The sequence below is a fragment of the Peromyscus eremicus genome, chromosome 7 (assembly GCF_949786415.1).
Source record: "Peromyscus eremicus chromosome 7, PerEre_H2_v1, whole genome shotgun sequence".
NCBI lineage: Eukaryota > Metazoa > Chordata > Mammalia > Rodentia > Cricetidae > Peromyscus > Peromyscus eremicus.
Window position 1 is genome coordinate 91,086,204 of NC_081422.1, and position 13,930 is coordinate 91,100,133.

The following is a 13,930-nucleotide window of genomic DNA, read 5'->3' on the forward strand; positions in this document are numbered from 1 at the left end:
GTGGGGGAGACTGAGTCCGAAGCTGCAGCTGAGACTTCTTCCTTATAAGGGAACTCCACCTCGGAAGTTGTCGCCCAGTACTGTTTTCCAGAATGTATTAATTTTGATATAAAGATATGAAGCTAAATATATACATGTACAGTCCAGGCCTGTCATGAGTGACGCCATTAGATCATGTCTAAGAATACAAGGTCTAGGAATGTCTTTGTATACATTTAGCTTCATATTTTGTATTAAAATTAACCCGCTGTGGAGTGAAGGCTTTCAGAATTCTGTCCTTTGCATTGCCCATGTCTTAGGAGGTAAGACCTTCACCTATACATTTTGATGTTGGTTCTTACACCAAACACTCTGACCAAGAGATACCATGAATTGGTGTTTTTAAAATTCCCTCTTTCATTTTCAAATCTTCAAGCTGTGTTTAGCAGTTCTAAATCCGACAGCTTGTGAGTGGGGAAAAGAAACCCGAACAGGCTTTAAATAAGAGAAAGAGAGGAGAAAAAAAAAATGAGCTCACAATTTCCAGCACTAAATAAAGTAAAAAGTAAAAACATTGTTTCTCTCTTGTAAAGAACTCAAGTGACTCACAGATACACACCGTGAGTTGTATAGGCTAAGAATTCTCCAAAATTTTTATTTCTACAAACAAAACATTTTCAAATGCAACACCAGACAGAAGAGAAAGGGCAGGAATGCAAGATGCTGGAGAATCCCACGTGCATGGGCCAGGTCTGGGGACAAACTAGCACCGTTATCCTAGAAATCATGGACTTAGTTGTAATCGCGCTTGATATAGAAAATACTCTAGAAAGATTATTTAACTACCAAGTAATAAAGTTTTTTTTTCCCCTAGAAACCTCTTTAAAAATCAATTGGAATTTGGCATTTGAAATTGATGAAAATGGTCTAAAAATGGACCCGATTCTACAGCTTGTCAAAGGAAGTGAGTCATTAGTTATTTATTTTTGGAGGGGGAGAAAGTGTCCCAATTCAGTGTTTGGCCTCCTTCCAACCACCGAGCAGGTGCAGCGAACTGGATATTTCTATAGGGAGAAGAACACATCTAAAACTGGTCTCAGAAAATATTTTCCTAGACTATAAAAATACGAAGTGGAATACAAAAATTCCAGCCTATGAAGCCAATAGCCCACAGCAGACAAACATCTAGAACACACTTAAAGCTAGTTTGTGCCATGGTCATGAGCATCAAGTATTGTAACCGCTTCCTGGAGCCTTCTGACCCGATGTTTACTTCCCCTTGAGTCTGTCACCACATCAGACAGAGACTCCATTCTGTGTTTCTAGCAGAAGCTACCGAAGGGCCGGCTAAAGAACTTGGCATTCAGCTGGCTCTCAAAGTGCCGGAAGGGCAGCGGTAACAGGCTGTTTCTAAAGATCAGGGGTCAGCAAACACAGCCCGTGGGCCAGAGCGGGCTGCCACCTATTTAGTTTGGTCTGTGGAACACAGTGACACGCAGCTGTTTATGTGTTACCACGTCACCAGAGCACAGCTGTGAAGATGTGACCGAGACTCCGTGTGACCTTTAGGTCTGCAGAGTCTAAGATACTGACCTTCTGGTCCCTTCACAAAAAGGCTGCCAACCTGCTTTGAACCCATCACTTTGGGAAAATCTCCACTCAACAAGGTTAAGGTAAATATTCCGGGATTAAGAAAATGTTGGCAGGGCTTTGCTGGTTCCATGGCAGGCCCAATCACATATAAGCTTGGATTGGCAACTTTGAGTACTGAATCTGATGCTGGCATTCTAAGCTGCACACAGCTATAATAATGGACCTTTTTTTCTCTGTGAACGGCTATTTTGTACCAAGTAACATACTGTTGTGTGCTTCCTGTTTGTCCGAAACCACGGGCATGATCACCCAACTTAATCTGCAGCCATTAGAACTCCACACCATGATTTAGCAACGGACAGAACCAGCAAGAAAACAGCGCTGTGCTAAACACCTTTTAGGCCCCTTCCCCATGACACGCATCATAATAATTAGTGCTACTGCCATCCAGGGCTACAAACATATCCCTTTTGACAAAGCGAACCAAGTTCTCAAGAGGACACATGGGCTTGGGAGAATGCTTGTGGAAGTCATGGCAGAAAGAGGTGTGGAAGGTGACGTCAGCCCCATTATAAAGAATCCGGACAGAATGTTCACTGGGCTTTTGACGGTCTTGCCAGAGCTCAAAGATCAGCCTGGCGGCGAACCTTGGGAACCTGGCTTCCAAAAGCCCCAAGGCACTGAGGACTGGGGACAGAGTGACGTCGTGAGCAGAATAGAGGGTGAACAGCTCGTCCTTCCAGCCTGCAGCAGCACGCTGCATCCGGTTGACCGTCTGATTCAGGATGGGGTGTGCCCCGAGTAGCGAATACCCAAAGTACAGGGGCTTCTCATGCCTCTCGCGCTCATCCTCTATCTGGTGCGTCTTGATCACCTTGAAGTGCTCCATGCCAAGGCAGCCGCTTCTGCTGCAGGGGAAGCTGACGTTGTGGCAAAAGTGGCAGAGCATGGAGTCAATGGGGTTGGCCGCCCGGAGCTGCTTGGTGGGGATGTCCACAATCTTGGCCATCTCCCCGTAGGTCCTCTCCAGCTCACTGTTCTTCAGACGGAGGAGGTACTGCCGTCGCTGCTCCTTCTCCAGATACTGGTTTCTCAGTGGGCAGTAGCAGCTTCCAGAACAGAACAGGGCACTTGGCTGGTGCTTGAAATAAACCTTCTTCCAGTCAAAGTCTGGGAGGAAGCCGTAGAGCAAGGCTAGCCCACTCTGGAGGGTGCGGCTCTTCCCAGTGGTCTCTAGGTAAAGCTGTTCTGAGGACCAGTCATTTGGCAGGAGTTTGTGTTTCCTCAGGTAGATGTCCCTCAGCAGCTGGCCATTCTGCAGATGCTGCACGACTCCTACAACACCGGGGGACACACAATCCTTACTACGAGGTTAGCAAAAGGGCCAAGAAGGACCAGCACCCATCTCTGGTGTGCTGGAGAGCAGTGGAAGTTAAGGGGATGAGGCCTGTTTCCCCCAGGGAAGGGGAAGTTATGAGAACGGGTTTGTGTCAACTAGTGTAGGCACGGGGTGTGGAGGACAGCCTTTGTCACAAGCCTCCCTATCCACAGCCTGTCATTTGCATGTACCCAAGGGCAGGTGGATGCATACTGCCCAGAGACACGGACGTCCTCAGGCAGGGATGGCTACATGAAATCTGTCTTACCATCTACTTACTGTTGAGACACTCCCTCCTTGACGCTGTTTCCTTTATAATGCCCAACTGAAGGCCTTCTGTTAACCTCTGCCACCTTCTGTCTGGCCCCGCAGGGACTTTCCAGGCTCATCTAACTAGCTCATTCTCTGCAATTTCAGATATCCAGACAGTAGTGTAAGGAGCAAAAGGAAGACAGTATGTTTGCTATGCTCCTTTTAAATGAAAAAGAAGGAAAAGCAAGAACGTGCGTTCACAGTTGCTTGCATTTTGCATAAAGCAGCTTTGGATGGACGTACGAGAAGCCAGTGGGGATTGCTTCCAGAGAAGGAGGGCACAGAAGGGAGACGGGTGGGAAGTGGGTAGAAGCAAGACCTACACTCCCTTTAATACTGTCTTGGCTTTGGACCACTGGAGGACAACAATGAGCGGATTTTTTTAAAGAAATGAGAAAGCTTTATCTGTAAGCAGGAAAGGGCAACTCAAAAGAAAAAAAGCAGGCTTGCCCTCCAGCTTGCAGAAAGGGAGGGAACGCCATCTCAGCAGTGGGTGGGAATCCTCCGAGGACGTGAGTGACCCACAGGCAGTGTGACCAGTTATGCCATTTTTGTCCAGGGGTCCAAACAGTTTGGAGAGTTCCATCCCCAGATGGGGCAGGCACTTTTACCTGATGGGCTATCTTGTCTACCTCCCGATACATTCCTATGCAAGAAGATGGGACAGGGAAGCGTGGCTTCACTAAGATACCACCACATGCGCACAGAAGGAGAGGTTAGCATTCAGGGTCTGTTTCTTTTTAAATCCTTTTTTTCAAAAATGTATTCTTATTTTATACGTTCGTATTTGCCTGCATGTATGTATGTGCACCATCTGTGTGCCTAATGTCAAAGGAAGTCAGAAGAAGGTGTCGGATCCCCTGGAACTGGAGTGGTAGATGGTTGTGAGCCTGCATGTGAGTTCTGGAAACCAAACTGAACCTAGGTCCTCTGCAAGAGCAGTCAGTGCTCTTAACCTCTGAGCCATCTCCCCGGCCCCTAGTCTGTTTCTTAGGTAGGACTGTGGTACTTTCTTCTGATTTATAGTCTTTTATAATTTATACTCATGAACATGGATGCTTCTGTAGCAAGAAAGCTTACTTTCTTTTTTATTTTGTGTGCACGTGTGTGCGCACGGGCACCAACCACAGTGTGCACATGGAGGTCAGAAGACAGCCTGCAGGAGCTGGTCCTCTCCTTCCACCATGGGGGACCCAGGGACTGAACGCAAGCCACCAGGCTTGGCAGTGGACCCAGCTTACCCATGACAGCCATCTAGCCTGTAAAGTTATTTTTAATTTGAAGAAAGCAGATGTTTCACTAGATACCTTAGGGACTCTGAGTTCCTTGAGGTGTCAGTCCATATGAGATAGATCAGAGGACCAACCTCTCCCTCAGGCACTGAGGCAGGAGTTCCAGCACTATTGTGCAATGTTAAATGCCATCAAATGCTATTAAAATTGTTTAGTTCTGTGTTGAGTTTTTGTTAAGTCTTGGTTAAATTTGTTCCAAACATTCTTTTAATGCTCGCTGTGAATGATTACAAATCAGGACCAGGCTGTCTGATAGGCTCTTCCTCTGTGCCTGGCAGCCTTGAGCAGGGGACTGCCAGCCAAGCACCCCCTTCCTGGTGACTGGCCAGATGGCCCTCATGGCAGCCTGGCTGCTTTGGACACTTTACAGTCGCCCTGAAGACACTCCAGCGGCTTCAGAGGACCACTACAAACACAGCTGAGGACAGTTTGCTCCAGCCTTGGAAAGCAGCATTCTAAGCTTGGTGGAATCTAACAACCCCGCAGCCATTTTCTCAGGATAGAAGGGGCAAACGTTTGCCATACCCCTTTGCTGGCTGTTCAGCTTGATTTTCCAGTCAGCTGGGGCAGCCCCTTTATGCTGCCACATTAGGCTTAAACAAATGCCTCTGAACAGTCTTCCCATGTCCACTTGGACTTTATTGGTGCAGAAGGAGCAGCAGCAGCGGCCAAGGTGGCAGCTGAGGGACAACAGCCGAGGAACAGATAGCAGGTAAGAGAGGGGTGGAGGGCTAAAGAAACAGACTGTAGGAGTCGTGGGCTAGGAACTGTGGGCAGAGGTTGATGGGAAGTTTCAGGGAGCCGCCAAAGCTTAAGGGCCTAGGGTTTCAGACACCCCAGGCATGACAGCTGTTACACTGTGACTGTAGGGCGGGAGTCCCAGCACCCCAAGTGGTTTGTGGGTTCTAACACTGGAAGGCATTATTTGCAGCTGCTCTGTCTGCTGCTGCTGCTGCTGCTGGAAGCCGAGGACTACAGTGCCCGCCAAGCGCTGGGACCGCGAGCGATTAAGCCCACCGCAGTAAATTCTTAGTTTTTAAGGCTTTGGGATAAAAACAGCTGTGTTTGCCACACCAGTCCATGGGCTCTGGGCACTGAGGGCCCAGGACTACCAGCCCTGGAAAAGCTTCCCACCTACTCACGACTTTTATCCATCTGGGTATTGCCAGGCCCCTACACGGCTAACTGGTAATGTGCATGTCCTCTGTGTCCCACCACACGTGGCTTATCCTCTCCTAATGTTCACGAACGAACAGAGGGGCGTGGGCAGGGGGGGCAGTGACCAGGTGGTTGTGCTTACCTGTCTGCGTGAGCTCTCCCATCTCACACAGAGGATGGTTAGGGTAAAGAGGTAGGGAATTTAAGGGGCTTTCAAAAGAGGCTCCGGATCCTTTTGACATGTGACTAACAAAAGCTTCCAGTTTAGGATGATAGGGTTTCCTAAAGGGACAACACAGAGAAGCAGTGGTTAGAACACTCCGAAGCGGTCCAGCTTCAACATGTATAACCCGTGTGTGTCGTGGTCTCCGCTGCCCACAACTTCAACATGTATAACCCGTGTGTGTCATGGCCTCCGCTGCCTACAGGAACAGGTTCTGGGACTCAGTAACTTTAAAGTTCCAGTTTCAGGGCCAGACAGAGGGCTCAGTGGTTAAGCGTAGTGGCAGCTCTTCCAGAGGATCTGGGTTTGATTCCCAGCACCCATGTGGCAGCTCACAATCATCTGTGACTCCAGTCCCAGGGGATCCAATGACCTCTTCTGGGCTCTATGGTGCACAGGCATACATGCACACAGAATACCCAAAATAAATAAAAATAAAGGAAAAAACTTTTTTTCCCTAAAGGTTACAATTTCATTCTGACTTGACCATGGGTACCTATCAACACAATGGAGGTCAGCTTGAGTCCCCAACCTCTGCTGAATACAACTCCCTGGGATTCGTCATTGCCTTCCACCAGCAGGTCCCACTGTTCTGGGTCACATGACCCAGAAGCTGCCCTGGTTTCTTCCTTTCCGACCCTGACACGTGCCCCGTCCTGTAGCTCCCCCATCTACTGTTTCTTTATCTTTTCTCCATCCTCACACAGCCACTCCCTGGGTTCTGACCTTAGACGGCCTTGCGGGGATGGCTGTGGGACCCTTACTGACCTTCCTCAGTTTACCTGGCCCTCCTCTCACCTTGCTTTCTCCACAGCCAGAAGAACCAGCATCAAAGGCGTCAACTCTCACCTATCACTGCCTTTTCACGTTGCCACCTTCTGGGAAGGGCTGTGCACAGCTGGTCACTTCGCTTTGGGCCCCCTCACAGAGACCCCCTTCCTCCTGACATGGTGTTCTGGCCACACAGAGCTGGCCACCTTCCTTTCCCCCAGCACACAACACACTCCTTCTTTCCCATCTCCACCCCTTTTATATATCCTCATGGGATATGTGCCTAATCTTTACTGTTTCTAACCTCTGGAAAAACCTCTCTTAGAAAACCATTAACTGAACAAGATAACCAATGCCTATCTCTACAGCCCTTTACAGATCACTATGCATTTTGCACGTAAAATATCTCACTGAATGCTAGGTGGTAATAAATGCCTAGAAAAGGTGATGAGATCTGAGAGTATCTGCTTCTGTCACAGAGTATATATGGTAAAGACAAGCACACTTTATATATCCCATCACTAATAGACAATTTTCCTAGATAATGATAGGACCTATAAGTAGCACATCTTTTCCCTGTATAACTTAATGACCTGTGAACACACACACCTTTTCTCTGAATAGTAAAATGGCCTACGAGTGTGTCTACATTTTCCAGCTGCACAGACGTGGACAGACAGGGCCATTGGCAAGAAAACTGCATGCCAATTGGCATGAAGCAGCAGATAAACTGTTCTCACGGCCAACCCCCGCTGTCTGAAAGCCCAATTAACTTTGGAAATATTTTAAAAACGGATGCCAAGATGGATTTACATCGTTCAAAAGCAGAAAGCTGAAAAAAAAAATCCATCTTTTAAAAACAATGTTTTAGAATTCGAGTTTGCTAATCTACACATGCAATGGAGTCTAACGGAGCCCCGGGAGAGCTGCAGGGAATTGTCTCTCATAAAACAGAGCATATTTTATTCTGCCTGAGGCTGAGCACATAAATGTTTATAAACTAGGAAATAAAATGTGCAGACCCACAACACGGCTGTCAACACGAATCCACATCAACACAGGCTCTCCATCAACGCGACTCAAGTCTCCTGTCCTGGGCCATTATTTCAGATCGGTGACTTCTGAGGCTCTGAAAACACTTGGCTGACAATTTTAGAAATGGATTTTCACTACTGAATGTGTTTGCTGAGATGTTCCAGGTTCCCGGGGCATCTGACTGTTTAATGACGCTGTGCTATCTAATGGTATTCATTACAACTTCCTTTTTTTTTCTATGTTGCAGCATTGGAAATTGCACCCTGAGCCTTGACTATGCTAAGCACGTCACACATGCTGGCTCTACTACCAAATCACATCCCAGTCCCTTCATTACAACTTTTTTCACGGAAAAGAAAAATGAAGATTCGTGGAAGAAAAACACGTACAGGACAGATAACTAATGGCTGTATCGTTTTCATAGTAGGAGGACTAGGTAGCTGAGTCTTTGGGACCTGACCTGAATCCCACTGCTCAGGCCTGCATGCCTCATCCCTAGCTCCATCCCTATAGCCCAGAGTTTATCTGGTAGATGCTCCAAAGACATGTGGGAATGAATTCAACTGTGACATGTTCTGTTCTTAGATGTATTGTGAAAACACCATGTCCACATCTTCCTTAACCCAGAATAATGAATATTATGTCACCACAGCAGTTATTAAAATATTAAAATACGGAATATTAAAAACAAAGGCTGGTGTGAGGTGAGGCTATAGTTACATGTCAAATTCTATTATTTCTTCTTGGTAACTTGTTCAGCACCCACTCCCAGGTTTCAGCACCTTCCTGCTCGGTTCTTTCCTCTGGCAGCTGATTAGATACAGCAGCATCCCGGGTCAGCTGTGGAGACATCTCTAGAGAGTAGAGGAAGCAACAACCTAGAAGGAACCTCCCCCTGAATGGCTAGATGGGGCTGGGTGTCATGAGTCTACCTTCACATAAGGAAGAGGTAGATGTTTAGGGCAAGGCATCTCTGAGTCTCTCCGTTACAATGCCTGGACTTGCCCTGACTACCCGAGGATGCATTTCTCCTCAGCATAACTCATATGACGGTGGCCTCCTTGGGAATCTGCTTTCGTGCTGACAACTGAGACAATAAAAAATATTACTTCAAGTTCTTACCCTTTTCTTATACACATGTTTATATGCACCGTTCAAGTATACTTGTCCTACAGTGCTCAAGGCAGAATCCTGTGGTCAGTCACACACAAGAGAAACCAGACTGTTTCAGCTGTGATCTGGGTTTGGCGGGGATGGTTACCTAAGCCAAGACACCAACGCTACTACTAGACAGCATCATTTGAAATGCTCACCTGGCTGGGAACCAGAAGGAATTCATACCACATCTAAAAACATAAGCCTACTAAGGAATGGATGGTTTCCAATGTCAACAAAACAAGCTTATAAAAAGATAAGCCCGGTGTACTTTCTTCAGGGCACTTTTCTGGGTCTTTCTGTAACTTGATATGACCAACTGTCTGCTTTCCTCATGCCACAGGTTCAGCCTGAGCCCATTCTCATCTCATCTGCTGCCCACATGCTAAAGACGCTCAAATAAACCAGCATGCCAATGCCCCAAGCCCAAACCAGACAGCCCCGCCCAGCAGACATTCCCCTGTGCATCTGGAGGAAGCTCAGAGGCAATGCTGGAGCCAAGGCCATAACTTCTCTCCAGTGCCCTTGGCTCCTGGGAGGGACAGCACCATCAGCGATGTGCCTCTTCTTTCTCACCCCACCTAACCCGCCATGCAGCCCACCCATCCCACCTGACCTTCTTCATGGTCACACCTCCATCTCTGATGCCATTCTCTGCCAAGTTCTCATTTAATAACAAATACTTGTCCTTGGTACTTGGGTGGTAACAGAAATGGACAAGAATAAGAGGAATCCCTGACTCAGGGAGGGAGCTTCCATTTCAGCCTGGGGCAACACACCACACAAGAAACACTGTGTGTGTGTGTGTGTGTGTGTGTCTGTGTGTGTGTAAGAGAGAGGGGGAGAGAGAGAGAGAGAGGAGCGAATGAATGGGAATAACAGATGCTATGGCAAAAGAAGGTCGGAGAGGAGGCCGGAGACGGGGAGGAGCACTCTGCCATTTTAAGTGTTCTAAGCAGAACTTACAGAGGTGACGACTGAGCCAATGGGAAATGGCCATAAGGCTGTCTGTGTAAGCATCTCCTGGAGAGAGGAGACAGTCGGGCAGCAGTGTGCCCAAGCAGGGAAAGTAAGCTGGAAGCAGTACACCCAAGGGTGAGGAGAGTGGCTTCCCTTCTCATCTCTTCCCTACTTGTGGTAGCCTGAATGAAAATGGCCCCCACAGACCCAGAGTTGTGGGTCTAGTAGGAGGTATGGCCTTGTTGGAGTAGGTGTGGCTTGTTGGAGGAAGTGTGTCACTGGAGGAGGGCTTTGAGGTTTCAGAAGCTCAAGCCAGGCCTAGTGGCTCACTCTCTCTTCCTGCTGCCTGCTGATCCAGATGTAGAACTCTTGGCTCCTTCTCCAGCACCGTGTCTGCCTATATGCTGCCATGCATGCCATGATGATAACAGACTAAAGCTTGGAACTTGTAAGCCAGCCCCAATTAAATGTTTTCCTGATTAAGAGCTGCTGTGGTCATGGTGTCTCTTCACAGCAGTAGAACCCTAACTAAGACACCACCCTAAGCTGAGTTGAGTTGCTCAACCAAAGCCTCTTCCATTCTAGTTTTTCTTCCATTTTCTTCTTTTCTTTCTCTGCTAAAATGGTCACCTGTGCTGGCTTCCACTTGCTGAGGACTGACCCAGCACCAGATGAGACCTGGCGTCCCAGATGTAAGTGGCTCCCTGAGGGCAGGATAGCCCGCCTGCTGTGATACCTCAGATGCTCACTCACTCTGTTCCTTCTCCAGGCCAGTCACACTGGCCCTAGTGTTACTCATGCATGCCCAGCTCTGGAAGCTGCAGGTCCTTTGCACTTTCTGGTCCCTCCATCTAGAACATTCTCTCCTCAGGTCTTCACAGGACTGGCTCCTCCACTACATTTATATGTCTGCTAGTGTGCTACCATGCAACCTGGCCCAGGAAAGGAGCATAAATCTAAAAATTGTCATGTACATGCTTGAAAGAACTATCTTTCTTCTAGGATGTAGAAAAACATGTTCATCTTTACAAATGCAAAAAGGGCATCTAAAAACACGGCACTCACATGGTTAATACCTTTAGTGCTGACTAACTAAATACTCAGAGAGTGCACACAGCACTCATGGAGAGGGAGCTTCCACTACAGTTACTATGGGGCACAACACTGTGCATAGGCACTCTGAGGCAACAGACTTCCACGGGCACATGGAGCTCCCACCACTGGACCAGACATCCCCTACAATGGACTAGAGTAATGGGTACCTTCCAGGCCTACTGCCTAGCGGGAAACCACAAAATTACCAATTTATCGGCCCAAGCAGCAGCTGGGAAGGCAGTCCACAGTGCGGGGCCCAGAGCAGGTCCACACACTGCACGCCTGCTCACTCCTCCTCTAAGCACACGTTTACAGTGATAAGCCAACTCTTACTGTGTTTAAAGATGGAATTAATTAAACCATGTTAAGTAGAGTAGTGACTTCTTTTATCTGAGGGAGGTGCTGGAGCCACAGATAGCCCGGACCCGTGCCTCTGTGGTGCTCTTTCCTGTGCAAACAACAGCCACAACAAGGCTTCATTTCTAAGCCAGGCACGGTGAGGGATTACATGCCCAGTGAGAAGACAGAGCAGGTTCCACAACACGCGGCAATTACGTGACCGGAGTTTTCCACTTGCTGTGGCTAGACTTTAGAGGCAGCTGAGTCGGAGGGGAGGTCCGAAGGAGGAGGAGGGCCGCTCTAGTTAAACGTGCACTGTGCCTCTTCCATAAGGACTTAGGACAGCTCCCGCAAACAGCAGATGAACACCACAAGAAGTGGGGAGTGAGGCTGCATGGTGGCAGCTCCCGGGGACTGAAAAGCTCTGGAGATGACCCCACAGAGGGAAAGAGCCTAGGCCCAGGTGGCCTCTAGGCTGCTGGAGGCAATGCCATGTCTCCGTGGATGGAGCTTCTGTGTGGACTAGGCCACTGGGCGTGGCTTTATTTAGACACATAAGGTTGATAAAGGAAGGCAGGACTGTCCCTTGTCCCAGGATGGAGTGCAGTGAGTGGGAAAGTGATCTGCCCAATGCCAAACAGGTCGCAAAGGGCTACAATGGTCAAGGCTCAAATCTGTCACCCAGAGGGTGGTGACAGGAACATACAACTGGCAATGTGTCCTGTGATCCCCCACAGAGGTTATGGATTTATTCTGCAGCTACCAAGGCCAAAAGCTGTCATCGGACGGGCTGTGGGCTGGGCTGGGCTGGGTGATTTGGGAGCAGTCAGGCCTAGGGAGACAAGCTGCAGGGTGCCCCCAGGGGGCGCTGACAACAGGTCCCTTCTTTGGGGACAGCCATAGTGACCCAATAGTGACTTTCTAGCAAGACTGAATTGGTCTGAGCTGAAGCATGTGATGTCCACAAAGCCCCGAGGCTACACTGAACCCACCTAGCACAGAGGCCCAGCGGCCCACCTGTCCCCGGGCTGTTTGAAGGGCTGACATCCAGCTAGTACATGAGAGCAGAGCTGTACCAGCTTTAAACACCACACCACCCTTCCGTACCCAATGGGAAAGAGGGATGCCTCTGAGCTTCTTTCCCTGCTCTGCAGTCCACAGGGTTAGAGTGTGGCGTTAACAAGCAGTCTCCATCACTGCCCAGCCCTAAGCCAGCGGGGATGGCTTCTAAACTCGACGTCCCTTGCCTGTTCTGACACCTTTCCTGCATGTCCCCAGCCCTCTGTAGTGAGATCTGGGCACTGTCAGGTCCCCATACAGCCACAGACCCACCCCAGTGTTCCACACATAGGAACTGCTTCCTGGGGGGGGCTGCTTCCTGGAAGAAGGATGTCTTAGTTAGGGTTTTATTGCTGTGAAGAGATACCATGACCATGGTAACTCTTTTTTTTTGTTTGTTTGTTTTTGTTTTGTTGTTTGTTTGTTTGGTTTTTTTTTTTTTTTTTTTGGAGACAGGGTTTCTCTGTGTAGTTTTGTGCCTTTCCTGGATCTCGCTCTGTAGACCAGGCTGGCCTCGAACGCACAAAGATCCGCCTGCCTCTGCCTCCCGAGTGCTGGGATTAAAGGCGTGCGCCACCACCGCCCGGCGACCATGGTAACTCTTATAAATGAAAACATTTAATTGAGGGACTGGCTTACTGTTTCAGAGGTTCAGTCCATTTTCATCATGGTGGAACATGGTGGCATGCAGACAGACGTGGGGCTGGAGCTAAGAATCTTATATTCTGATTGGCAGGCAACAGAAAGTGAACTGAGATATTGGGTGTGGCTTGAGCACGTATGAGAACTTAAAGCCCGCCCCCACAGTGACACACTTCCTCCAACAAGGCCACACCTCCTAATAGTGCCACTCCCTTTGGGGGCCATTTTCTTTCAACCCACCACAAGGGAACCTCTGAGGAGGTCTTGAAGACACTGTGGAGGTGGGATGGATGAACAGGGAGGGATAAGTACAGCAGGGAGGCCCAGCCAGCACAAACCATGAAGGGCGTAGGTGCTACAAGAAGTAGGGTGCTGGGAAGCAGAGAATCTTAGTGGAAGGTCTAAACACCAGGCTGAGTGAGGGCTCAGTCCAGAAGGGGAGAGCCAGTGTCCCCTAACAGGTGACCCTAGGCACACAGCTTGTTTACTCAACGCAGCAGAGAGGACACGCATCCCCAGACTGCAGCACCGTTGTCTCTAGCTTGAGAGAAAAGAATGCACAAAACCCCCATGGCCTTTCTACCTAAATACTTATCCCCCAAACTCCAGCCCATAAAGAGACGGGACATCTAGAGTTATCTGAAACCCCCAGATCCTTGTCTTCAAAGAACAGCCCTGGCTGCAGGAAGCAATCCATGGTGCCACCGGACTGGTCCTGCCTAGGCAGGCTGGCACCCCAGGACCATTCCATCAAAATAATGTCTTCCCCACTGGGTACTTCCCTAGGTGTCCTGATCTCACTCAGTAAGGATAGATGCTATGTGCCCCCAGACACACTGGCTATGGCCAAGCCATCATTTATTGCTAACTGTGCTAATTTCCATACACGCAATTTCCATTCTCTGTTCAATTATTTCTCATCCTAAGGGCTTTCAACTA

The 13,930-nt window shown here is 48.6% G+C and overlaps 1 protein-coding gene across 6 annotated transcripts in view; it reads right to left on the reverse strand.

Annotated features, from left to right (window-relative positions):
- Positions 1–1,619: 1,619 nt before the first annotated feature.
- Positions 1,620–13,930, reverse strand: part of Pxylp1 (2-phosphoxylose phosphatase 1) — a 66,725-nt gene continuing 54,414 nt past the window's right edge. For all 6 annotated transcript variants that reach the window (XM_059268405.1, XM_059268406.1, XM_059268410.1 and 3 more), the window contains 2 exons: positions 5,855–5,994; positions 1,620–2,907 (listed from right to left, as the gene is read on the reverse strand). In XM_059268405.1, coding sequence (XP_059124388.1) covers positions 1,970–2,907; positions 5,855–5,994 — 1,078 coding nt within the window. In that variant the 3' untranslated portion in view covers positions 1,620–1,969. The remainder of the gene's footprint in view (positions 2,908–5,854; positions 5,995–13,930) is intronic.